We start from the raw sequence: 27150 nt of genomic DNA, 5'->3' as shown, positions 1-27150 counted from the left end.
TCTTCTTTTTCGTTATCCCACAATTTTGATGCTGGTTTGTTGTGCTAGCTGTATAATGAAAATGCATTAAGAATATCATATATCAGTTTGTATTTATCTGCATATTTAATGGCCCTTTCTTAAGCTTCACACGTGTAATTACGCACGCGTGTTAATCATCAAATACAATACAACACACACTATCTCTTCTAATATGTGTATTCGAACGAACGAAAACTATTTCTTTCTAATATGTTACAGCGTTGTGCATTGAAAGAAGGTGGAAACCATTGAATAGATTTTAATTGGTTTCATAATTTCTAGACTATCAAAACATGTTCTCAACCTTTTTGGGTCCCTCTGTTTCGTGTCCTTATTGTAGGAATTTGCTTGATTTATACAGCCCAACAGCCCTGGCCTAATAAAACTTCTATTAACGCACATATTTCATGCATTACAATAACTAAACACATGAAATCCCATTTTTTTCCGTCAATTCATTCATCGTTTCTAATATTCTTTCTATTCAACCAAACAAAAGTGAGAAAAAATATTTCTTTCCAATTGTACAAAACGAATATTTTATTCCGTCATTTCATTCATCGTTTCTAATATTCTTTCCATTCAACCGAACCAAACACGAGTGAGAAAAATATTTCCTTCCAAAAAGAAGTCACCTTCTTCCTTCCTTCCATTTTCAATCCCTTTAACCAAACTTTTGCCATTATACCAAGAGAATCATCTAAATGATGCTACTTCAATGTGGCCTAGCATCTCATCAATGCTCTACCTTCCACAATTTTAGATTCCCAAACGAGTGGACCGGGGAATAACAACAATATAATTTCATCAACAATTCAAAGATACTCCATTATTCAATGAAAAGGGAATTATATATATATATATATATATATATATATCAGCATAAAATAAACTATGCACTTATTATGACAATAAGGTATACAATTATTATGACAATCTTCTCTCCACTCCACTGCAGTTGGAATTCCTACTCAGGTGGGGCAAGACTATGGCTTTTAAAATTGCAGCATCTTATTTGATGATGACAAAAAGAGAAAATTACACAAATAATATTGTGTAGACACCAGGTCTTCATCACCCATCTTTTATTACAATGCACTTTTAACAGCACCTACAAGCAAACACCTTTGTTGACAGTGGTTTCAAATCTAATTTAACCCAAAGAAAACACATCAACACCACCCACATTGCACAAAAAATTTACCTCACAGAAGGTAATGGGTTCCCCCATGGTAATTTGTGAGGATGGCCAATCAGTACAGAACTACAGATTGATAGGGCTGTAGCACCAACCTCAACATATGAAAAGACCTCGAGTTTAATTGCAAATTCCAACTGAAAGGGCCAGTCCTAATAATACACATTCTACGTCGAGGGGAAAACAAAACCATTATATTCTGTTTTGCTGATGAAATAATGCTACAACAAAAAGTGACGAGAGTCAACAACGATGTAGAAAAATGTAAGCACATAATGCCCAGCAAGGAAGGTGAACCATACATATATAGAGGTATGTGGCACTGTTCCATGCCCAAAGAGACTCGAGCCAACTCCAGAAGCCACCAACGTTGACACTGCTGGTACCTTCAACTGCACCTTTGAACAAAATAAATGCAGCTGGAGGAAACCCGATGAGAAGCAAAAGCACGTTACAAGATATCCTGGTGAAAGCCCTCAAAGTCCGACGACTTTTAACATCGAGCCTCAAGGGAGTGGCCATCAAACAAATTGGCACCACAAACAGAGATCCAATTTCTGCTGCGGCAAAGTTAATGATCGACATCAGGCAGAGTCCAATGACAGCAGCTAAAATTGTTACCGATTTTAAGAGAGCCCAATCTCTTCTTTGAGATTGAGATACGCTGATAAGTGTAAAGGGGAGACCCAAGGTGAAGTGCAAGACAATAAGGCTAAACACTGAAAGCATGACCCATATCAAAATGCTGGTTGTTGGAGTGCAATCGGGTATTTGACAGATAAAATAGGGAAGTAATGAAACAACACCACCCCACAAGTGTACAACAAACACCGTTTTTGCTGCTTGAAGCCATTTCCAAGATTTAAAAGTGATGCCAGGCTCATCAACGGAGTCTGGGCAAGAAGTGGTTTTGTCTTTCTCTGAACTGGAATCCAATTTACTGGCATCAGAATAAAGAGAAGCTGCGACAATTGGAAGGGGAGCAATGAGCAATGCAAAAGCAATCATGTAGACTCCAACTGACACAAACTTTCTAGAAGATGTTAAAAGGTACAAGAAGAATGACTGGTGAAACTTCTCAAGGAGGTTATTTACAGACCGTACAACTCCTTCAACCAACCTGCATTAAGAAACAGAAAACTTTAATCCAAGAAGAAAGAGATCCTATACCAAATCATATCAGTTATGGTTCAAAACATCATCACAAGACATAAATGTATTCCCCAACCACCCCACAAACCCCCCCCCCCCCCCCCCCCCCCCAAAAAAAAAAAAAAAAAAGAAGTTACCCATTAATATATCATTTCAATGCCTGCAAAAGAGTGTGCAGCTTGTCCAATAACAAGGCAACAAGTTAAGGGAAAAAAAAAAGTCAGGAGTCCTGAAGAAAAACCCTACCAAGAAAGTAAAAAAGCAATCCAAAGAACTAAGTGATGCTGAAAATAATAATTAATATAAAGATTAGCAGCCACTATATAGCCATTAGTGAAACTATTTCAGGCATCAAAGATTATGTATAGAATTATTTTACCAACAACAACCCAATAAAAATTGTTGCTCAAAAATAGTGAAAGTTGGATATCCAGAAGACATTCAATACTAAACCTTGGCATAGATATTATAATAGACAGCATAATTTGATTAAAAGGAAAACTTATGGTGGAAAACAGAAGATGCAAGCGAGCACTTACCGGCCACCCCGCTGAAGAAAGTCATTTCGCCGGTCCTTGTTATCAAGAGAAAGCTTGGGCAAAATCTCTAAAGTAATGGCATCAACTTGATAATCACGGAAAGCACCATGTGGACCAGTGGGGACACCTAATGCCTAAGCAACAGGAAGAAATGAATTATAAATAAACATAACCAGTTTTCAGTAAAACACATAACATCTTTGGTTCCCTTATCCATCCATTAAGAACTTACATTCAGTGAAAAAAAACTTAACCCCTTCAATCCCTTATTCATTTAATTGGAACTTCAAATGGTAATAAATTCTTCTCCCCAACCACAACACTGAACTCGAAATCAAGGGAAAAGGAGGAGAGGTGACAACCTGGTAATATAATGAACTAGCAAGTGTAGAAGTGCCTTCAATATATTCTGCAACAGGGATATCAAATTTCCATTGGGGGTTTAAGCTTCTAGCCAATTTCCCTAGTGACTCAAATATTTCACCCAGAATCTTGAGCCACTTAGAGTCAAGTAAAGACCTCAATTTTTTCACCTTAACATGCAAACCTTGTCCATGTGCTGCCAAATAGTCCACAACATTGATGAGGTCCAGGTTTGGCATCTGCCCATTGGATGCCTCAGCATAGATGCTAAGAGTGTCCTTCTCTACTTCCTCATTTCTATCTGCAACCTTAATGACAAGAGCAGCAGCCATTGTTCCAGCACGTCCTGAAACATCATATATTTGAGTTCCTGACATCGGTCCCCCTTCTGACTCAAACGGAGTACTGCTTTCACGACATGTTTCAGAATGTAGTTTCCCTAAACCACCAAATAAAGGCGTGTGATAATCCCTAAGCCAAGCAGCAACTGGAGCATATTCTCCATGCCGTGAATCAGCAGCGAGCCATATAATATCTTTGGCGAGCCATGTAACTCGGCTGAGTAAAGAGAATACTGAGTACGCAATACCTAATGACACAGCTTCACCCAAAGTAATCTTAACAGAATTGTAAGGTGTCACCAAGACAATAGCTTCCTTTCCATCACCACGAGGAGCTCTAATAATTCCAACAGTATTGACACCATAAGCTGAACAACTATAGTTCTCGTGGATTATTCCAGGGTCAGGGCTAGAAAAAAAGTGCAGTGGATGAAACTTGTCAATTTGAGCGTAAAACTTGTGATAACTAACTTCAGCACCAAACTCCGCCATACGCTGCGCTATCTGTCTTGGAATTTCTCTGCGCCCAAATATGCATAAGGTGAAAATTAAACTAAATTGAGCACAATATGAAACAATAGCAAATGAAAGAACTTTACTTTAGAATGTAAACCGTAAATGAGTGAGGAAAAGGATTGAAAAGGAATTGTAAGATATTGCATCCCTTCCTTAGCTGCATCTTGTTTACTCTGAGATAGAACAATAGAAAGGGAACACTGGCAGACTAAAAAAAGAAAGATATCTAGCATCATGGTGGCAGGGATATACTCCTTCAAGTGAAAATGAAAATGAGGGGAAATTCCTCTCTAGTTCTCCTCTGGCTATTCTGAAGGGCATGGAACAGAGAATTGCTCATCTATAACACAATTATCATGTAGTCATTTCCTTTGAACCATCTAATGCAACATGGTTTAGAGGCTTTTATTGTCCAACTTTCTGTGTCATAATGTTGTTTCAAGATTTTTTGTCTGTATAATAGTAACGATATCAACTAGTTCCAAGTCAAAAGTTTTTGTTGTACCAAACTGCAGATATGCTAAATATAATGTAGTTTTTAATAGCAAAATAATACAACTCGAGCTGAAATAGCAGCCTTATTGAAGATATGGATCCAACTCAAGCAGATTTAGAAGTATATTTGGCAAGGGAATCTCCACACAACACAATCTAGCGATTTTCTCATTTCATTAAGTAGCCATCTATCAAGTCCATGCAAACCTCAAAAATATAACAAGAGTCATTTTAATAGTGAAGACATATGCCATGCATCTGGGAGTAAATTCCTGGGATTCTCTGAGGCAAATAGAATGTGTTACGATTGAGGAAAAGCAGGAATTATATCCAACACAGAGCAATGGCGGTCAATGTAGTGAATCGCGAGTGCAGAAACATGCTTAAAGAACAGATGAGAGATTGTATAACTACTCATTGTGATAATATTACATCAAATGAAAACCAACTTTGGCCACTCTATATGCAGATATGCATACATATATTTATGGGGTTAGGTTTTGCTATGGTGTTATAATACTTGAATGAGACCAAGATGACTCAACTGAGTTGTCTTGGTCTATGCAGTCTCCTCAATGAGATTGAAACACAGTATAGAGCTATAGATCTAAGGCCAAATGACTATGACTTGCCATGTACAGGACCTTGACTCCGCTGGATTGGCCAATATACTGCTGTCATGCAAGACACTTTGCAGACATCTCATGACTCAGTTTGTCACAACACTAGTAGGTGAAAAAGATCCCTTCCACTTCTTCAACATCCTGACCCTCTTTCCTTGCACTTTTATTTTTTATTTTTATAACATTTCCAATGTCTACAAAATAAACAAGTAGCAGTAAAACTATCTCACTTGCATTTCCAAACAAATTGGGTTTATCCAGTTCTTTTTTATCAAGCTATCAAACTTCAAAATCCAACACCTCAAAGATTATTGGAGGACAAAATAAAGTCCTGGGTGCTTAGGGAAAAATTAATAATAATAGTCCCGGGTAGTTGAGTTGGGTTTTCACCTAAAAAGAATATTTTGAATTTGATTATACATCAAGCCATAAATATATTTGTGATGTGTATGTGCTTTATTGATGGAAACTTATTGTGCAACATTTTTATTACCGGATTGTATTGAAATTAATTATCCTGGAACTTGTTTAGTAGCACTCATATTGATCTTTTGGATAATGTTATATGTGCTAGATAGTATATTTTGTTTATTCTATGCATGCATTGAGTTGCTCTGGTATTTTTTTTAAAACCCATAATTTTTTTACAGCTGTTTTGAACTTTATATATAGTGGATCACTGCGGATCATCAAGTATTAATTTGTGACACATTGAGTAACCTCAGTGTCCACCAAATCATGACCACACTACCAAAATTAACATTATGTTATGGAAGACAGTTCATAAGATAATACGTTAAGATCCATTATCAAATATTCACAGGATATTACAAGTTTACTCATTTTCATAGAAGTGTCAAGACTAGTATTACTATCCGTTTAACTTTTTGATAAGTCAGTGGTTTATAAACCCTAATTTCCCAAATAACATAAGAAAAACAAGTTGTCATGTTAATATCATTTCTGTGCATTGGTGTTTAATATGATAACAAATGCCTCTAGAACGCACAACAAAGATGAGATGAAGTTTACTGCATTATTACTGTTCCTTAACTGTCACTGTTTTGTTTCTCTCGATAATGAACCAGTCTTTTTTTTTTTTGCTAGATAGATCTAAAGTGTTCTTATCCACAATATTTCAACATTTTAAAGCATGGTTGAACAGAAAATTTTATTCATGCTACTATCCACTAACAAGTCAAAAGGACCAAGACAGAGAACATAAAGGTGCAGCTCGCAGAACTATGATGAGTGAACCAGACTATCATATAGCGTAGGAAAAAGAATGGCGTTAAATTACATAGAATAAATGAACATATACATGTACACCTATATGCTTGCTTATTTGAGCATACGATTTCAAGGGAGCAACATGACCGTACAAGGTTATAACGTCATCAAATAATTCAGGTTGGACTTCAAAGCTGAAGGCATGAGTCACAAAACGTGTGATATTATTCCAATATAATTTAACATGAATTAAATTTTGAACCTCCGCACTACAAAATGGATGGTCAATGCAATGCAATGCAAAGTTCACAGAAAGGACACCATAAAAAAATCAGTGAAGAAAACACATACATGCCTGTGCTCATAAGCTTAGAATCCAAACTGGTTATCTCCTTCACGAAGCTATTTGCCTCCGAGACATCCTGGTTAGAGAGCATGGGACTGGCAGAACCTATGAAATGATAGTTTCGTGACATGTAATAAGCAGAAAGCATGTACATAACAAAAGAAAACCTATAAAAGCACTCGATGCTTGACAACAAAAGTTCAGAATATCATTTCTAGGATGAATTTATCTATCTCAGTAAGCTCATTATTTGAGTTCAAGATACTATCACCATCCACACAAAAAACCAATTACAACTAAATAACGGGTAATGTTTGCTTCTCATTTTAAAATAATTGCTTTGCTTTAGAGAACAAAACTCGGAACACATTCACTCTTGAAACAAATGAAGTGCTCTTAAAATAAAGCATAAAATTTAACTCCACAAGCCTAATATCCAAGTAATTTTAAGCTATGTTTGGTATCATGGAGTTGGTGCATTGGATTTGGAATTGGAAAAAAATTAATTTAAAATTTGAACTAATTTTCCTCCAATTCCAATTCCATGCTCCCAAACATGACACTAACTTAATTTTTCCACCATTTTCTTGGTAACGAAAAAGAGGATTAGCATATCAATAGCTTGAACACTATTAGCGACAGATTCAGATTATTGTATGACAATAACGAATTCAAGAACGAGTATAGGCATAATACATCGTTATAGCACAAAAAAGAGACTAACCAGGCATTAGTGCATTTTCGGAGAAGTAGGTGCTCTTGGCGAGAACAGGTAACAGCAAAAGAGTCAAAACCCCACCGGTACAACAAATGACACTGAAGAACACACATCAAATCAGCTTACTCGACACAAAAACCGTCAGATTCATTTGAAAATCAAATCAAACCAAACAATCTACGATGAGTGTGTATGTATATGTATATATATATATACATAAATATATATATGTATATTTGCAGAGAGATAAATTACCTCACAAGGAGGCTGTGAGAGATAAGAAGGATGCCAATACGGACGATTGGTCGAGATTTCTTTTTGGGGGGCTCACTTTCCGCCATGACCTCCAATACACGGTGATCGGCGAGGAGTTCTTTCAGCTCTTCTTCTACATCGATCTACTCCACTTCTTCATCGCTTTACTCCTACTCTTTCAACGATGTCGTTTTGAGAACTACTTACTTCTTCGAAATTAAAGTACGACGTCGTGTCACACTACTTTACATTTTATTCATTGGCGTAATTGGCCCTGTAATCTGGTGTGGTGAGATGAGGAGAGAGGGGTTTGCATAGGATTAGGTTGTGAAAACATTATGAACGTGTAAACCAGTCCTACAGTCCCTTAATATTCAAAATGAGAACCAAAAAAATGAAGCTAAAACATAATATTGGAAAAGAAAATTATTCAAAATTTTATGTTTTTTTGCTATCCGAGTTTTTAAAATGTTAAAAAAATAATAATAATAATATCTTTTGCTTTCTTACTATTTTCATCTAATTAAACGAAATCCTTATATTTATTTATTTATGATTATAAATCATTTAATAGATTTTTGTATCAAAGTGATTTATTTATGAGAAAGGGACATATTAATCAAGATATAATTTATCTTTTTAGCAAAAATATAATGGATGTAGAGATTGCAATGTGATTCTGGATTATATTGTATTCTAGTGATGACATGAGGATCCTTTTATACATAATCAACATGAATAAACATAATAAATAATTATAAATAAACATAATTATTATTTTTCGTCAAGAAATATAATTATTATATAATTATAATTATTTTTAATATAAAAATGACTTATTTATTCAACTTATTTAATTAAGACGTCAATCCGAATTTTCACGAATACAATAAAACAAAACTAATATCTATACTTGATAAGGATAAAAATAATACGCAACTCAAAGTCAAAAGAGAAATAAAATAAGGGTACGGGATTTATCTTACCCAAAATCTCTATGGAATGATAAAAAATATCTAGTTATCATATGTAACCAGAGTTACCATTCCTGTAAGAAGGAACGATATCATCTTGGATCAGGGAGAATCTCGCATTAACAACTACTACCATTAATGCTTCTATAAAAGAAATGATCATTCAACCTAAAAAGGTACGTCATAAATTTCATATGTAATCCTTATCGGATATTTAATCGTCGAGTACTAACTTGACCGTCGGAGTGCACCCGGCCGGCACCACGCTGGTCATCACTTCTCTTATCTTGCAAGAATCGTCACGGGCTCCGGAGCATGTAGATTTTTGGCATCAACAGTTGGCGCCGTCTGTGGGAACGTATATTAGTCCCAACAAATCATGGTTCGACCAAGGGAAATCTACGACAAAACTTAAAAGCAATTCAGTCATTTTACAATCTGGCTTTCTCTAAAAGAAAGAGAATAGTTCATGGATTGCGTGGCCAAAAGCAAGGGTACAGTTGCTCAATCCGGTAAAATTGCTGGAAAGCCCCACCCGACCGCTAGCAGTTGTTTCATCATCGCCGTTAACCGGGTGAGTTTCGTGCATTACGCGTATATCAAAATATATGTTGACACTTCCTCACATGATTTAAAGAGAAATAATTTTTTATATGTTTCCAATTGTCTGCAAAATATTATTCACCTACATAATGATGTAGTTCACCTGGGGACCCTTCGATAGAATGCTACGATTTGTGGGTACTGTTTACAGGGTTTTAAAATATATATATATATATATATATATATATATATATATATATATATATATATATATATATATATATATATATATATATTCTTATTCTAGAGAACAATCGCTAACTCCATTGATGATTTTGGTCCTATGATACTCAATGATAAATTTTTTCCTTAATTATACCAATTCTAATATATTTATATGTATATATATTATTCGTTCAAACTGTACATCTATTCTTTTATTTTTGCTTTGCTAACTTTGCAATTAGAAAGAGAACATTAGTGTTCCTTACGCGTGAGAGGCAAGTTTGGGAATGGGGGCAGAAAATTAACCTCTCTTATTAAAGATATGAGCTTACGAAGCTCTGGAAAATCAGTCTTCCTTATCAAATAGATGAGCCCACGCAACTATCGAAAATTAGTCTCTTATATTAAAAAGATGAGATGACGAAACTCACGAGGATGAACCTCCCATATTAAAAGGATAAGTTCATGAAGCTTGGAGAACCTACTCCCTTTTTAAAGGACTAGTTGAATGAAGCTCGTAATTGTCATCCTCGTATTATAAGGGATTAATATAAAAATGTCCCGTACTATAAGGGTCCGAGCTGAATGAAGCTTGTAATTGTTGTCCTCCGTATTAAAAGGGGTCGAAATCAATTTGTAACATATACTTCCCTTTTTAAAGGGCGAGCTGAGTGAAACTTGTAAAATATATTTTCTTTTTTAAATGGCGAGTTGAATGAAGCTCGTAATTACCATCCCTGTATTATAAGGGATTGATATAAAAGTGCCCCGTACTATAAGGGCCAGAGCTGAATGAAACTCGTAATTGTTGTCCTCCGTATTAAAAGGGGTCGAAATCAACTTGTAAAATATACTTCCCTTTTTAAAGGGTGAGCTGAGTGAAACTCGTAAAATATATTTTCCTTTTCTAAGGGGCGAGCTGAGTAAAACTCGTAAATATACTTCCCTTTTTTAAAAGGTAAGCTCATTCAGCTTAAGAAAGCTTACTCCCCCAGCTCATAAAGTGCGAGCAAATCTTAAGAGATCAACCAAAAAAAGGTCGCCCAACAAGGGTTAACCTAAAAAGAGATTGATTTATGCCAAAGAGACGTCACTAAAAAAATTACAACACTTTGACATTCTCGAAGCTTGACAAGCAAGCACGAGGATGGGGGGTAACTGATAATGTAATACCCCGTATTTTATTAAAGAGTTTAGTTTATTTAAATTCATTTATGTGTGGATTTCTTTACCTATTATTGTGCATGCTACATTGTTATATTAAGTTCATTTAATGGTGCATGTAAATTAATTGTATATGTTAAAATAGTAAATTTATTCATTTAATTGTGCATGTATTATTATTAATAATTTTATTTGTTGATTATGTTTAATTAAGCATTATTAGTTAATTAAAGTATCATATTTATGTTATAAAGTATTATGATGATATAATGTATTCTTATGTAATAATAATAATTATTATAATAGTTATTAATAATAATAATAATATAATAATATTAATTATAATAGTTATAATAATAATAATAGTATTAAATCACAAGTCATGATGAAATTAGAGATTAGGATAGGATTTCATTAATATTTATATGTAGGACTTGAAGCCATATGGTTGGGAATGTGGTGAGTTTAATGTAAATTTAGATATTTGTAATATTTATATTATTTTAATTTGTATAAATATTAGTTAGTTTGATGAGAAGGTAAGTTAGAAACCAATTTAAAATAGTAGAGAGTTGTTGTTAGAGGTAAGAAAGAGAAGAAAGGTGAGAGAGAAAGAAAGGAGCTTGGACCGGTGTAGGAGAAATTTACCCGACTACGCACAACCGGCGGATTTATTTTAAATCCAAAAAGGCAAGTTATTATCTACTTTTCCCCTTTGAATTAATAAATTAATTGTTTAGTTTATTTGTATGCATAGAGCCAAGGTTAGTAGATTAATAAATTATAAATTTTATCTTATTAAATTAATGAAATTTTAATTATATAGGATGGTATATATTTATTTAATATCCTATGAAATTAATAATGGCCGAAAATAATTAAATAAAGCTTCAGGGATTTTTCTAGATTTTTCCGAGGCTTTTCTGCAATTTCCGGCGACCTTCCGGCGAGTTTTCCGGTCGCCGGCAATGGGGAAGATGACCGGAGTGATCCGGTGTGATGCGGTGCACCATAGGAGGGTATGCGCGCGCATCTGGACCATTAAACAGCAGCGATTGATCCGGTGCACCGCGGTCCATGTTACCGCGGTACACCCGGATCCGTGAGCGTTGGATGGAGGGAAGGTAGGTGGATTGATCCGGTGTGGCGCGCAGGTAGGAAAGGTGATGCAGCCAACCAACCGGAGGACGCCACGTTTGTAGGAGCCTTCAACGCGCGCGTGGGAGCGCGTGCGCGCGCGTGGAACTCTCCAGACGCGCGTGGGAGCGCGCGCGCGCGCGTGGCTGATGTCAGACGCGCGTGGAGGAGCGTAGGAGAGTGGGGAAGGTTGGGTTGCGCGTGGGGAAGCTTAGGGCGGCGCGTGGGGGCGCGTGAGGGGCCCTGTCAGCTGCTGGAAATTACCAGATTACCCCTAGGGCCTGTTTTGTAAATTCCAGAGCCTTAAACTTGGATTTTTAGGTACGGGGTTGGTATTTACGGGTTTAACGGGCCACGAAATTATTATTTCAATACCCGTTAAGTATTATTAGGGCCGATTAATATTTCTAAACCTTAATTGGCCGTTTACCGTACGGATATGAATGTGATTCATTTGAACAACATTACTATAGGTGGTGTTATTATTTTATTAAATGGTATTCATTAGTACTGTTAATAATGTCACGGTTATCGTCATATAAGTTATCCATTAGATGTTATTGGATATTTATACTGTTAATCATATATCAACCATGATTATTATGCTGTGTGCATTTCAGAGAATAAATGGACTGTTTAAATTATGTCGCATTTATATTATATGGATGTGTTGCCATATAGAACCATGTGAGCTGACTAATAAGTTTAGACTCATTTATACCTTATGCATTCGTTGCTATAGACAGATGTGTGGCTGTCGGGGTATGTGGTTTAATATTATTGGCATGTGTTGCCTAATTGACATGCTCAGTATGTTTAGTAATATTATTGGCATGTGTTGCCTAATTGACATGCTCAGTATGTTTAGTAATATTATTGGCATGTGTTGCCTAATTTATATGCTCAGTACATTCATCAGTACTTTGAGAGGTGTTATCATTGTGTAGTTCGTTATAGTCTGTGTTGTCAGTACCGTGCACCATGTATAATAGCTGATTTCCCGGGTAGGGAAAGGCGACACTTAACCACCTAGTGTGAGTCTAAGTGATCACCGTCTATTCTGGTTGAGGTCATGTTATACATTGGATAGTTCCCTTAGGATGTATACAGATATAGTACTCAACCGATTCATAATGATTAATTTATTTGATTCTCTGATTTGGGTCATAGTAGAGAGGACTTGCTCGTGGGGTTGACCCACCATTGTTGTTATTTCAGGATACGGTCAGTACCCGTTCCAAGGTTGAGGTTAGCATTGTGGGACCACCATCCGAACTCATCTACTCTTACGATCCAGTTCAGGGTATAAGTTTTATGTATTACTTCAGTTTCAGTTTTTATTTACTTTTGACGTTGAACTCTCAGGGTTATATTTAGGGATCCTTGACATAGGATTTCCAAGTTGTAATGAAGTACTGTATTAAATAAAGGATGGATGGATGTTGTATTATTTAGTGTTCCTTTCCTGTCTAAATTCTTCTATTATCATCATTTTGTATTCCATGCTTGTATATTGCCAATTGTTTTTGATATCCCTCGTTTTTCGTGTATAAGCCTGATCAACTTATGCGTGGAAAATGTTGGGGGTGTCACAGATAAGGATAAAAATAATAGGCAACTCAAAGTCAAAAGAGAAATAAGATAAGGGTAAGGGATTTATCTTACCAAAAATCTCTATGGAATCATAAAAAATATCTTGTTACCATATGTAACCAGAGTTACCATTCCTGTAAGAAGGGAACGATATCATCTTGGATTAGGGAGAATCTCGTTTTAACAACTACTACCATTAATGCTTCTACAAAAGAAATGATCATTTAACCTAAAAAGGTACGCCATAAATTTCATATGTAATCCTTATCGGATATTTAATCGTCGAGTACTAACTTGACCGTCGGAGTGCACCCGGCCGGCACCACGCCGGTCATCACTTCTCTTGTCTTGTAAGAATCGTCACGGGCTCCGGAACGTGTAGATTTTTGGTATCAACAATACTCATTTGTATAGTATTTGAGTGAGCTGCCATTTATTGGGTATTGCTGCATTAAGAACAGTGTATACTTATTAAAGAGTTCCATAATGTTATATTGTTACGTTTGAGAATCAGAATAAATTTTTAGTGATTTGGTGCTCCCAAAATAAAATCTCTAGTTATTTATGAAGTTAAAATAGCCTTGGGGGTCATCTGAAACTTGGTGAAATTTGAAGGGTTTTTTTGGTGCATTTTCCTATTAGGTAGGTGTAAAGGGTGGATGCTTGCTCATTTATTAAAATTTAATCTATTAGATAGTATTAAAACCCTTGTTACAGTCGAGCAGCCCTGCCTATCAAGAAGGAAGACCCGGACGCCTCTGGAACGGGTGCTACATACCCACCCATTTTTACACATTTCAATTCTCATTCGAATTCGATGTAAGACAAGTCTCACTTGTAACCATCTTCCACCAACAGGCTAGTGGTCTAACGGTATTAAGTCCTTACTTCTCAAAAGAGGTCCCGTGGAGACATGTGTGTGTGAATACCCGACTAGTAAAAAAAAAAAAAAAAACACAAAAACATTCTTCCCCACCTGAACTCACGCAAAGCCCTTAATCAAAAAATAGGTCTACTTATGATACCACCAATAAAAAATGAACACCTAACCGCTTACAAAAAAAAAAACTTAAATTGTTCTGCGGACCGGCTTATTTATTCACATTTCAATTTTCATACCCATACAATTGGAACACTATCGATATGATGTTCTGTAGACTGTAGCATAGGTCAGTAACATTTATACAAACCGGTAGACCACAAACGATGGACATCACTCACCTGCTACACGTTGTTTGAATTACCAAAAGCAACCATAATAGTCCTCTAATTTACTCCATGGCCGTATCTCTCTTCAACCCCCAACTTCATGTCCGCCATCATCGTTCGAACAACAAAGCTCTCTCGGTCTTCAGTCCCAAGATATCACATTTCAAAACCAACACCAAACTCCGATTCCAGTTTTCAACTATACCCAACAAGCATAGATACAAATGTTCCTTTTCTCCGAATTTAGCATCCATACTTGAATCCTCGTTGCCCAGTATACTGAGGTGTGAAGGCAAAGAAGGTGGAGATAAAAAAGTTGAGCTTTTGGACATAATCAAGAGATGGGTGGTTTTGATTCGATCGGTGTTTCTCGGTGGAAGTTGGTGGAATTTATACGAGCCCAGAGAAGTCGAAAGCACACCAATGGCGGTGAAGCCGATTACTGTTTCGTCTGCTCTTCGTCAAATGTGGGCGTTGGTTGAAAATGATAAATGGGTTATATACACTGCATTCGGTTCTCTAACCATTGCTGCGGTAATTGTCGTATTTAAATCCATATCTTTACGTATTCTAGATGCGATTGAGCTCAAATATGGCTATTATTCACACTCAATTTACATGAATAAATGATATAAAGTTATTATGTTTTGTGTTGAATCAAGAGGCAAAGGTAATACCACTGTAGTACAATGGAATTTCTAATTTTGAAATAACTGGTTGTCAAGTTCAGCTTCTTATGTCATATCCTATAGAAAACCATATATTGAATTCTTAATTCATGTTTGATGTGATTCAGCTAAAATGTAGTTGTTATATGCATAGAGTGATTTTGCCTTATAAACTGAAGTCAGATGCTTCGGAAATGAATTGTGTTGAATCAAGTTGCAACGCTAATACCATTGCTTAGTACCATTGCTTAGTACGAAAGGCTAAGCATGGTACACTTTAATTTTGTTAATGAAATTTGAAATTTTGACAACATGTTGTCAATTTCGCCTTCTTATTTACATTTTTTTATGTTCTTTCTTCGGTTTATTGTTTTCCATGTAGATCACTTTGTAAGTTATGTTATCGTTGTGCAGCTTTCAGAGATATCAATACCAAATTTATTGGCAGCTTCTATCTTTTCCGCACAGAGTGGTGGGATCACAGAATTCTACAGGAACTCGCAGCTCTTGTTTTTGTTATGCATTACCTCTGGAATATGCAGGTGCAAATTCTTAATCATTAACCTCAGGTTGATGCCTTTATGTATTATTTTTTAGTGAAACCAATTAGAAGGAGCTATTTCGATCAAGTATTGTGATTAAGGTGCCTGGTTTTATACCTATCTTAATGTGAATTTCAGTGGTTTGCGAAGTGGGTGCTTCGGGATTGCAAATCTGATCCTGGTGAGTCCCTCTTAGATTTTCGAACAATTATCTTCCTTAAAAAAAGGCCATTGTCAGTGTTGGTCCCACCTATTGAAGGTACTGGGAGGGAAAGACTGGATACAAACCTGACTTTTCATACTTCAAATTTGATAATTTATCTTCCTCTTTTGGTAATTTAACTTTTGGAGGGAGGAGGAGACTGTTAGCATCATACTGCTGCTCCTCTATAGACACAATGGTCCATTTCTATCAATTATGCCATTCTGTCACGAAACAAGGTGACGATTGCATCCAATTCCATATGTCCTCTCATGGTACGCTTGATTACTATTCTCTAATGAGCCCAGAGAATGCAGGATTATTAGCTTTGTAGGACTTAATTTTCATTTGTTTAAAGTTATACCCCCCACAGGGCCACACCCTTGAGGAGATCTGTAACCTAAGGCCAATTCAAAGAAAGTACTCAAATCTATCATTTGAAGTTTCGGCGTAGCTCCAGAATTTTGTCATTTCTCTCTCTCCATACAACCATAATGGGGACGAGCTTTCAACGTATTAACCAACAACAATTGAAGCAATTTGTGGAAACCTGATTTATCTACACTTGGAGCATGAAAAAGACCTTGTAGCCTATGCTGCCCTGAAATGAATGAGAAATGGTTTATTCCTGTTGTGTTAGTTTGGCAATGAGATCCCACCATCAGGGCTTCAGCATCCATGTACAGATACATTCCTGGATTTGTTCCCATGGCTTCACGCTCTTCTTTCTTGAGTCATCCAAAGATTTCAATATGAGAGACGTTTATCAATGGATAGGTTGGGAACATGGCATTCCTCCCCTACCCTGGTCCTGGCTTAAGGGAGAAAAAGATAAACGCCCCAAATTCCTCCCTGAACCAAAGTGAGCCAAAAACGGTTTGAAGAAAGTTTACTTGGGGCAGTGCGGGTTACCCATCTGACATATATCAATAAATTTTGAAACTAAACTAATGACATGGCATGTTTGAGCTGCACACCAGAAATACCACCAAAGCATGCATAATTACCAAAAAAAATCAAATTATTAACTTTCAAAATTTGAGAATCACACCTTGTGGCTGTAACTGCCGTAGTGTCTGGTTGCATGGCTGGCTGTAGATTTGTTGCTCAGGCTTTTTTCAGAGGCACAGATCTCCTTTTTCACTCCTAACTGGTTTGGGATAGAGCATATATTGTTTAAAAGAAATAATATATAAGACACTCCAAATATGCGCACATTCAGGGCAGAGCAAAGCAGGATTGATGAAATCATTTTCCTGCCCCAAACTTAGTCATATTCCCCCACTCTCTCCATATCCTACTAACCTCGACTCTTAAGCCTCCCTATTGCAAACTTTTGCATACCCCCTTAAATTATTCTGCATTTGCAAATAGCCCCCTTGAACTTCAAAAAATCCCCTAAACTATAAAAAAAAGAAAAAGAAAAATCAAATTACCCCTTTTCCATAGTACAACTTGATGAAATTACATAACTATCCTTGAAAAAGGAGAGTGAAAAAATTAAGCTAAAAAATCGTTTTGAAATAAAAAATTGTCCAAAATTGAGTTAAGACCATAGGATCTACTATTGAAATAACCCTACTCTTGTGCCCTTATATGAATCGCAAAAGTACATCCCCGTAAATATTTTGTATGCCACCATAAATATTTTTGTATGAGACTAAGTTGGTTCTGCATAAAGCGCATATTGGTTAAATTGTAACCCATTTCCGTCCATTCGGTAATGGAAAAATAACCTTGATACAAGATAGTGGTCGTTCACAATAGCAAATCGTTGGCTGTCTTCACCCTATGGGTTGGGACTTATGAGACTACAATGGCTGCAGGGTTTAACAATTGTGCAGGGGTTATTTGCCAAAATTGATAGTCTAGGGGGGTTATTTGCAAATGTTGGAAAGTTGAAGGGGTTGTTTTGTGTTTTATCCTTTTAAATAATTTAGCATGTGTCTACATTTTATAATCATTGATCCTCCTTGCTCCATGATTGTTGATACCTTTTGCATATATGCAACAATATGTATCCTTTAGAAAGTTGTTCAATGATTATTATTTTTATTTATGGTCAGAGTTAATGTGACATCACCTAGTACTTCCAACAATATTTGCAGCTTAAGCGTCTGAGGGAAAAGTTATACACAGCTCTCATTTTTCAGGTTTGTACTTTTAGTGAATATGCATGTAAGTTTCCTTACAAATTCCTCCAGCATGTTGTGTTTGTCAGGTGCTTAGGCGACATATACGTTCATTTGTTCCAGCATTATATTTTGGTGGTATTTTTTATGTAGGATATATCTTTTTTCGACACAGAAACTGTTGGTGATCTGACGAGCAGGCTTGGCGCAGATTGTCAAAGATTGTCTCGTGTTATTGGAAGTGATCTGCATTTAATATTACGCAGTGTTCTTCAGGTTTCAACTCTTCTAAAAATTTCTTCGTTTTCCTTGAATTTGCCTTCAGTTTTTAGTGTAATCTACAGTTGAACTATTACTTTCAGGGGATCGGTGCATTGACTCATTTGATGACTTTATCTTGGCCTCTAGCATTTTCAGCTTTGGTGATATGCTCTATTCTATCTGCAATCTTTCTGATTTATGGCCAGTAAGCATCCATACTTTCAACCACCTTGCTAGACTCATTACATTTGTCTTTCCAATACTGAGTTCATCTGACAAAGCATTTAATGTTGGTCATCATAGAAAATGGTTGGTTACTTATTGTAATGTGTAATTAGTTGGTTCCTACTGCAACTTAGTTTGATCAATTCCTTATGATCGAGGTTGCTCTTCTTTATTGTTCATAACTTTCAGAATTAATCCATTGTGTGTGAATTTTCCCGTTAAGACCTTTTTATTCTTTGAGAAGTGTAATGTTGTGGCCTGAATTTGGGGCCGGACCACATTGCGACCTGTTACGACCAGTTGATTGTTTTGACCTGTTTTTTGCTTGTGGGTCATAGACCCTATTTTGTACTCTCTTTTAGCCCGATATATAAGGGCGCTTAGGGTTTGGAGTGGGATTATCGAGAGACACTGAAAATCACAGAAAAGTGAGTGTGAGCGACAGCTAGGGTTTGGGGGCCGAAACTTGTAATCTCCAGATTTTTCCATAGTGAATTCTTTTGCCAGATCTTCATCTTGGATGTAGGCTTGTTGAACCACGCTAAATCTATGTGTTCTTTGTGTGGCCAGTTTTTTTTCTGTCATGTTTCTTGGTTGTTTTTTGAGTTCATTGTGTTTCTCGTAACAAGAAGTGTGGGTAACAATCTTTAGTCCTTGCATGAATAACAGGCCATGGTTTATGTGCGGTAAACTCATTATTTGTGAAGGTGTTTGATTACTGACTTCTTGCTATAGTTCCACTGCAAGGGCAGTGATCATCTAGCTATCACTAGCTTCCAAGAGCGTAGATCACAAATTCAAGTTGAACAAGGACTTCCATGAGATTTTCTGTCTATTAAAGAATCTACATATTTTCTTCTTTGTCAGATTGGGGATTGCTTCTTTACATGAAGAGTGTTTTCTTTGTTTCTTCTCTGCCCCTTCTCTGAAGAAAACTTCCCTTTAATTTACAGGTTCTTTTAAATTTTCCTTTAGTTGGCTGAGATGCTATGGCCTTAGATGGAGCGGAATGAAAAATTAGGATTTGTGTAGCTGACTCCAAGTAGGTGGGAAAATGCTTTGTTGAGTTGAGTATTTTGTAAAAGACCACCAGTCTAAAGAGCTGTTATGTGCAGCAAACTATCAAAGTTCTTTGTAAATCATGTGCAGAAAAATGGATGAGTTAACTGTTGTGACTGCTAGTGGAGGGATATTAACTGCATACTGACACATCATGGAAAATTTTATTGCTTCCAGTTGCTCTGAGATTTCAGCCCTTCTATTTGTAAGGATGCCTTTACCTTTTTATGGTTTGTGGAACCATTACTAAAACCTGTGACATCGTGTAGGTACCAAAAGAAGGCGGCAAAGTTTACCCAAGAGTTCACTGCTTGTGCCAACAATGTAAATGAAAAAAACTTATCTAAAATTGTTTCCTGAATTCTGTATTTTCAATTACCTCTGTAGTTATTTATTTATTTTCATGTTCTAATTGTTTTTAATTTGATCATCCCCCTTTTTTGGTGTCAAATTTTAGGTTGCGCTAGAAACTTTTTCTTCGATGAAAACTGTACGAGCTTATGGAACGGAAAGAAAAGAAATTGGAAGGCAATAATTATTACTAGAATATTTCTGTTAATTATTAATGATTCTGTAGTTTTTTTCTTTCTGATATATACCCTATACAAGCAAGGTACAATAGTGGTACTGAAGGTTGACATATATGCATTTTACTGGGTGATCATAGAAGACTTATATGATATATCCCATATGCTTGCAGGTACAAGCAATGGCTAGAAAAATTGGCTTTCATAAACGTGCGAGAAAGCGTTGCTTATGGATTCTGGAACCTGAGTTTCGACACCCTGTATCGTTCAACACAGGTATGGTCCTTCTAATGGCTTTTAAAACATATTTAAATAACTTCCAAAATTAAATTCTGCTGGTTGTATAATATGACTATCGAATATGGAATGTAAATGACGATATGTAATTTGTTTCTACTTTATTTGTCAAAATAATTTTATAGGTTACTGCTGTCATGTTAGGAGGAATGTCTATTCTGGCAGGTCATTTATCGCCCGAGCAACTTACTAAGTATGTCTTATATTGCGAGTGGTTAATTTTTGCGGCTTGGAGGGTGCAAGACAATTTGACATCATTACTCCAGTCTGTTGGAGCAAGTGAAAAGGTTTTTCATTTAATGAATTTATTGCCTTGCGACCAATTATTATCAGAAGGCAAGCACTCTTTGACATATCTTGGGTTTATTTTCTTTTATTTATTTACATTTTTATATAAACTTTAGTTAATTCAGTCAATGAGCCTTAATTGTGCTATTTTCACACTCTTTCATTACATAAATGTTGTTAAGAGCCCCCTGGTGTGAAAACAAAAAGTTTGTGACACTGAACTGGACTCTTGATGGATAAAAAAAAAAAATCAGAGTTGCTCCTAAAGACTGCTCTCTCTTGGCTGGATGTTGGTCCAGCCTACTACGAGGATCCTGTACCCAGCAATCCAACGTATGCAAAGGGCATCAAAGCCCCTGTACTAGGTTGGAGCTATGAAGCTTACCTTATTACCATGAAAAAGGGGAAGGGCTTTTTCAGCTGGTGCACTCTATATGTTTAGATTTATTGTAAGATATGTGGGGAAAGCTTGAGCCTTTAAATTCTACATGCATCATTTACTTGTGTTATTATAATGTAAAGTGGCCTTAAAGACTAAGACTCATTTATATCATTTGTTACCTTTTCACGCTGTTAATGTCATTATCTTTTTGTTCACGACCCACTTGTATGAAGAAATAAAAAAGAGTTTATGAATTCTGATGTTTGTAGAATGTGAATATTTTCTGGCTCTTCATGATCAGATAGTGAAAATTTTATTTATCCAATGAGGTTCTATTTGTTCAATTAGTAAGCTGCTTCAGATATTGGCTGTTGCTTTAGTTATGATTCAATTTTTGCACTTCGTTTTAACTGTTCACTTCTACAATCTTGGTAAGTAATAAATTCTATTTAAGATTGTATCTTCTCCAATACCATTCCTAATCAAGTTCTGATTCACTACTCCAGTTCTAAACCTCTTCAGCCTTCCTCATGAGTTCTTAGTAAATGCAATAACTACTTGAGAGTGCATCTTTGTATACATTAGGGTTCCATTTGGAACATTTTTTATATTTTGTTTGCATATTGTTAATTTTTGGGAAAGGTTTTTTTGTAGATCAAGTATTACTTGTTTGATTCTCTCTCAGATGATTACTAGGGTTGTTCATGTGTGATCATTGCTAATGACTTATCTGTGTACAGGAGTGAAATTGCAAGGTCTGATGGGACATATTGAGTTTGTCAATGTGTCCTTTTCCTATCCTTCAAGAATAATGGTATTTCTCTTATCCTTATCAATGTAATTTCCTTTTGTTCCCTTGATGTGTTACAAGTGTTTCATCATGTTATTCACATTGCTAAATGGTTTTGAGAACACTTCGTTGTAAAAGCATGTGGTGGACATATCTTTTTGTGGATTTTGCAGATACCGCTAGTAAAGAGCCATGTGAGCTCCAGTTGGATCAGCTAACGCAACTGCAATTTAAAAGTGAAAATGGTTTTGACTTTATATTGAGAATTAATGGATAAATTTTATAACATGCCAATGGAGAATCCTTTTTTTTCCTCATGTTTTTTGTTTATCCACATACCTACTAACATTTATGGATTCAAAGTCCCAAGCCATATGATGGTGTGGAAGAAATCTCGTGTAAAATAGAAAAACCTGTAAATAATCGTAAATGATTTTTTTTCCCCCTTAGAAATGCCTTCATCAATATGTTTATGCTTTTAACTTTTAAAAATATTAAAATAATTCATCTCATCTTGTCAGTTTTATGAAAAATATCATAAAGTTGAAAATTATTATATCAATAGATGCTAAATCCGTAGCAGCTTCATTTAGAAACTTAAATATTGTAGCAGTATAAAAAGTAGTAATTTCTACTTTGTTTGCTTTCAACGATGCGTGAATATATTTATTTGATCTTCTTACTTAAAATAAAATTTTCAGGCATTAGAAAGGTTAGATATCCATCGCACTCCTTTTTTCCTTTTGGCACAATTATGTAGTGCAATCACTCTTTAACACATTTTCAGATTTCAAAAGTGTAAGAGGACAAAAAAGGAAAAGAAATAAAACAGTCCATTATATGTTCTGTACTGTTGGATCTACCTAATCAATTTTTGTCAATCATACTACTTGCTACTAACCAATTTGATGTACCTCGCATTTTCATGACATGTTTTATTCTCAATACTTAGACACTCAGTGTCTAAGACTACCAATGTAGCAGTTCCTTTGTTAGGCTCCTCATGGATTTTCTATTCCGCTCCAGCAAAAACTTCTGCTTCATGAGAGGCAACATGTTGTGGCATACTTGAGGATCATTCCCATCTGAATCCCATTCATTAATTTTAAGAGACTAGAGTATAGCACATGTATAGGATTTTCTTAATCGCCTTATTCTTCTATCTTCTCTTTCTTTGTTATTAGTATTATTAGCATTTTTATCTGGCAGGACTGTTTTATTTGAACCGATCCTTATGTCTTACTCTTTTTGATGCAAAGGAAGAATTCATTCATCTTTACTTGTAACATTTGAACAGGTACCCATTCTAGAACATGTGAACATCTCTATAAAAGCTAATGAAGTGGTTGCTATTGTAAGAAATGTCATTGCTTATTTATTATAATTTTATTTGGTGCAAAAATTTGAATAAAAAACTGCATTTCCTAATTTTGCGAAGGTTGGTCTCAGTGGTAGCGGTAAAAGCACTTTTATCAATCTCTTGCTTCGTCTCTATGAGCCAGCCAGCGGCAAGGTAATCTACATTTGCTTTGCACATGTTCTCCAACTTGGAGGTTATTAATAGTTTAATGGAAAGAACTGATTATCAATTATTAAACCATTACTCAATATGTTTTCTACCTGTTGAAACCACTTTTTTTTAAAGCTACTTATAATTGTTTTTTGCAAGTTGTAGTCTTTCTCAAACATCTTTTCTTCAATGTGTCTGGGAACATAATTCACCTTGTAGTAAACCTCTTCTCACCTACGGTGGGGGTGTGAAATTTTTTTCACTCATTGGTCAGCAAGTCTTTTATTTTCTGGCAAATCACCTTCATCAAGCTGCTGAAAGCTCATTCAATGACGTTCACCTTGAAGACCCACCTTTATAAACAGTGAGGAAAATGTATGACATCGGTCTTAACTCTTAAGTGATGCATGCTAATTTTTCTTCATACATTAGAAATGTCTGGCATTAGAAAGAAAAAAAAAAAAAAAAAAAAAAAAATCAGCTTTTATTTTGACCATCTTGTATGAAAGGGAAGGTTACTAAAAAACCTGCAGATGTATTACTTGTGCATGAGGGCATTAATTAGCAAGATGACTTGAAGCCATGTTTTTAGCTTTTAATCCCTATGTCAAGCTAGCGTTAAACTTTTCAACTTTGCTTATTTACCATGAATAATTTGATAGACCATTTTTGAGCTATCTCAAACATTTCTGGCTTCTTCTTGTTCTCTTTTTTTTTCCTAGTTAGCACTCACACACGCTTGTCTCTTGTGAGACTTGAACCCTTGACCTCCCTTTGGGAAGTAAGAGGCTGATACCGCTAGGCCACTGGCCCGTTGGTAGCTTCTTTTTGTTCTCAAAATGCTTTCGAGAGTAACTTGGACCTGGCATTAAATAGAACCTCTAAATTTTATTTTCCGCGGTAACTGAGGGCTCAGTCTTAATATCACGGAATCAGAATTTCCGATTATTTCTTTGACTTCAAATATATGATACCAGATATTAGTATGAAACTTACTCTACCAGAAGTGCTAGAAAAGACAGAAGTATAACTTGAAATGCAATATGGAACTTCTAGATGTCTCTTTTCCCTAGTATACTTGTTATTGCCACTTTGAATGTTGAATAGTCGAGTTCATTTTCTAGTATATGCATGTTATGCTTAGTTATGTTACTTGGCAAGGATGCCTCATATTTACTCCAATTTTTGGTGCATCTGTTCAAACTGTTCATGAATTGCACAGTTGCAACTTATTATCTCAATAAATGGGAGCTAAATGGAGCAAAATCAGTGTGTCATTACTTGTTAAACAATTGTATTTCTCATGATATCAGTATTTGCATTATATTTCAAAATTCTGAGACTGCATGTGCATGAATATGTATATGCCTCCCTTGTGCATTAAATTTTGCTATCCTGGACATTTATCAAATTGGATTTTACATGCACAAGTGCCTGTCTATTACAGATTTTAATTGATGGTTTTCATCTCAAAGAGCTGGACATCAGGTGGCTCAGGCGAAAAATTGGATTTGTCGGACAGGTTAGACTAGATAAACTGCTAGCAAAAAGAAAAGAAAAAATTCCTGCCAGACATACTTGAAGCTAGCCACGAGATTGCTCTTTGTAAACGTTCTATTTTATGCAGGAACCCCATCTTCTTCGTATGGATATCAAGTCAAACATAACTTATGGTTGCTTTAGAGACATCAAGCAGGAAGATGTAGAATGGGCTGCGAAGCAGGCTTATGCTCATGAATTCATCTCCTCCCTTCCCAAGGGTTATGAAACTGTTGTTGACGATGATCTGCTCAGCGGTGGACAAAAGCAGCGGATTGCTATTGCTAGGGCTATTGTTAGAGACCCTGATATTCTAATCCTTGATGAAGCCACCAGTGCTCTGGATGCAGAAAGTGAATACTATGTCACGGTAAGCACTTTTGTCTCACTTGCAATATTTCTAAATGAAAGACTGCTCTGCCGCTGCTGATACATCATTTGCTAAATTATCTATAGGGTGTTCTTCATGCTTTTAGAAATGACATTAATACAAAAAGAACTGTCCTTATCATAGCACATAGGTGAGTTTTCTTGCAGCACGTGTTTCCTTTGTAGTAATGGATTAGATTTGCATTTTGATGATCCACCCTTGTAGGTTGTCTACAGTAAAAGCTGCCGACAGAATCGTGGTAATGGATGGTGGTCGAATTGTGGAGGTACGGTTGTTTGCTTCTGTATCCAAGATAATAAGTATTGTTATTTCGACAGTTGAAAATATAAGTTGGTGTCCCATATGAACGAACCTCTGGACACTTATTCAAAGTAGTATAGAAATTTGAAATGGCTGATGCTTTTCTTAGTTTTCACTAACACGAAATTGAACTTGTTGATTGTTATTCAACCAATTCAAGTTGGCTCCAAAGTCTTCCTACTTGAATCCTCATTTTTGTTATAGTACTCTATTTAGGGCCATATCTATAATAAACTATGGACGATCGCATATTTTAATGCGTAAACTCGGTTTCTTATGCTCCTCCTTCTGTCCTCGCAATGCCTCCCATCTTTTTAAATGGGATCCCTTTGTACTTGTGAAACCATTAGTATCTGGAATGCGTAACCTTGGTGATACAGGTAGCTAACCACATGACAACATGCTTCCCTTTTGTGAGCAATGCTGTTCGTTTTTCTCATTCGATATAGATGATCATGTAGTAATTAATACGTGGACAATTTGTTTGTGCAGATGGGTACTCACATGGAACTTTTGCACCGGAATGGATTTTATGCACGGTTAGTGAAAATAAAAGCGGATACCTTAGCTTGAAAAAGGACTAGGAAGGTTTACTTCGGTTTCCGTTAATGCTAATTTTAGGCTTAATCACTTAATAATCTACACTCGAATAGGGTGTTCAATATCATATCTCCATGTATGATTCATGTCACGGCTGAATACCTCATTATTTGAACTGATTTTAGGTCCCTGTTGGTCCGTTAAATTTGCTTTTTCCCAATTCCTCGTTCCGTTGTGTTGACCAACTATTCGAAATTATTCGAAATGTGTGATCGAGTATTTAAAATAATAAAAATTATTTTTATATGATGAACATGATCATAAAATAATGTCGCGTGGTTCAAAATAATGTCGTGTGGTTCAATCTCTTCCTAATGTGCACCTTTCTGCCCTGGACCAGCTTTTGGCCCTCCCAACGATTCTCTCTCATTTATTAATTATGTTCAGCTTCAAACCCATCTTCATAGACTTGGCAGTTGAGACCATCTGATCAAGGCGGAGAAGTGTTAGATAGCTTTAATGCATTTGAACATGTATATATGATTTTGAGTATCAGACACTTTAAGTTGGACCAACACTTCCAAGTTGAGTATTTGATTTTGTAAACTGCTGATGAATTGGAACGGTGAGTGACATTCACAAATTATGAGTATCAGACACTTTTATTTCTTGATAATAAAAATCTTTGTTCAAAGGTTACTACATTAGTCAATAACGGCACAATTGCAATCAGAATCTAAAAAAGAATCTTAATCTAATAGGTGACATAAGCTACTAAAAGAGCTTTCTACTATTTATATAAATAAATATGCTAATTAATTAATAAGTGACCGAATAGGGCCGATACTTCAATGC

General features: G+C 35.9%; 2 protein-coding genes across 4 annotated transcripts; one reads left to right on the top strand and one right to left on the bottom strand.

Annotated features, from left to right (window-relative positions):
* Nucleotides 1–1014: 1014 nt before the first annotated feature.
* On the bottom strand, nucleotides 1015–8007 carry LOC132315737 (uncharacterized). 2 transcript variants are annotated; one of them, XM_059814122.1, is made up of 6 exons: nucleotides 7798–8007; nucleotides 7549–7640; nucleotides 6830–6929; nucleotides 3273–4134; nucleotides 2911–3044; nucleotides 1015–2339 (listed from the first exon to the last, which is right to left on the bottom strand). In XM_059814122.1, exons 1-6 carry the CDS (start codon nucleotides 7881–7883, stop codon nucleotides 1463–1465), a joined length of 2151 nt encoding a protein of 716 aa, XP_059670105.1. In that variant the 5' UTR covers nucleotides 7884–8007; the 3' UTR covers nucleotides 1015–1462. The 2 variants fall into 2 exon arrangements, with proteins under 2 accessions (XP_059670105.1, XP_059670106.1); XM_059814123.1 differs by lacking the exons at nucleotides 7549–7640; nucleotides 7798–8007 and having other exon boundaries at nucleotides 6834–6922.
* Nucleotides 8008–14311: 6304 nt separating this feature from the next.
* LOC132315736 (ABC transporter B family member 26, chloroplastic-like) lies at nucleotides 14312–26604 on the top strand. 2 transcript variants are annotated; one of them, XM_059814120.1, is made up of 18 exons: nucleotides 14316–15176; nucleotides 15725–15852; nucleotides 15991–16033; nucleotides 18163–18207; nucleotides 18340–18462; nucleotides 18549–18652; nucleotides 20001–20055; nucleotides 20189–20259; nucleotides 20432–20534; nucleotides 20681–20891; nucleotides 21966–22039; nucleotides 23313–23369; nucleotides 23454–23528; nucleotides 24973–25047; nucleotides 25153–25434; nucleotides 25521–25585; nucleotides 25660–25720; nucleotides 26248–26604. In XM_059814120.1, exons 1-18 carry the CDS (start codon nucleotides 14712–14714, stop codon nucleotides 26326–26328), a joined length of 2118 nt encoding a protein of 705 aa, XP_059670103.1. In that variant the 5' UTR covers nucleotides 14316–14711; the 3' UTR covers nucleotides 26329–26604. The 2 variants fall into 2 exon arrangements, with proteins under 2 accessions (XP_059670104.1, XP_059670103.1); XM_059814121.1 differs by lacking the exon at nucleotides 25521–25585 and having other exon boundaries at nucleotides 14312–15176.
* The last annotated feature ends 546 nt before the right edge of the window (nucleotides 26605–27150 follow it).

The sequence above is a fragment of the Cornus florida genome, unplaced genomic scaffold (genome assembly GCF_030987335.1).
Source record: "Cornus florida cultivar Cherokee Brave unplaced genomic scaffold, ASM3098733v1 CherokeeBrave_3.0.0_Hap2_Chr07, whole genome shotgun sequence".
Taxonomy (NCBI): domain Eukaryota; kingdom Viridiplantae; phylum Streptophyta; class Magnoliopsida; order Cornales; family Cornaceae; genus Cornus; species Cornus florida.
The sequence above is the reverse complement of the archived record's forward strand: the minus strand, read 5'-3'. Positions and strand labels throughout refer to the sequence as shown.

Excerpts from the sequence above, each read along its gene's own strand:
- LOC132315737 (XM_059814122.1), bottom strand. The coding sequence starts at position 7,883 with ATGGCGGAAAGTGAGCCCCCCAAAAAGAAATCTCGACCAATCGTCCGT. Across the intron at positions 7,641-7,797 it reads TCTCACAGCCTCCTTGTGAG|TGTCATTTGTTGTACCGGTG; the intron begins GTAATTTATCTC and ends TGTGTTCTTCAG. Across the intron at positions 2,340-2,910 it reads TTTCTTCAGCGGGGTGGCCG|GTTGGTTGAAGGAGTTGTAC; the intron begins GTAAGTGCTCGC and ends TTCTTAATGCAG.
- LOC132315736 (XM_059814120.1), top strand. The coding sequence starts at position 14,712 with ATGGCCGTATCTCTCTTCAACCCCCAACTTCATGTCCGCCATCATCGT. Across the intron at positions 18,208-18,339 it reads ACACAGCTCTCATTTTTCAG|GATATATCTTTTTTCGACAC; the intron begins GTTTGTACTTTT and ends TTTTTTATGTAG. Across the intron at positions 23,370-23,453 it reads CTAATGAAGTGGTTGCTATT|GTTGGTCTCAGTGGTAGCGG; the intron begins GTAAGAAATGTC and ends AATTTTGCGAAG.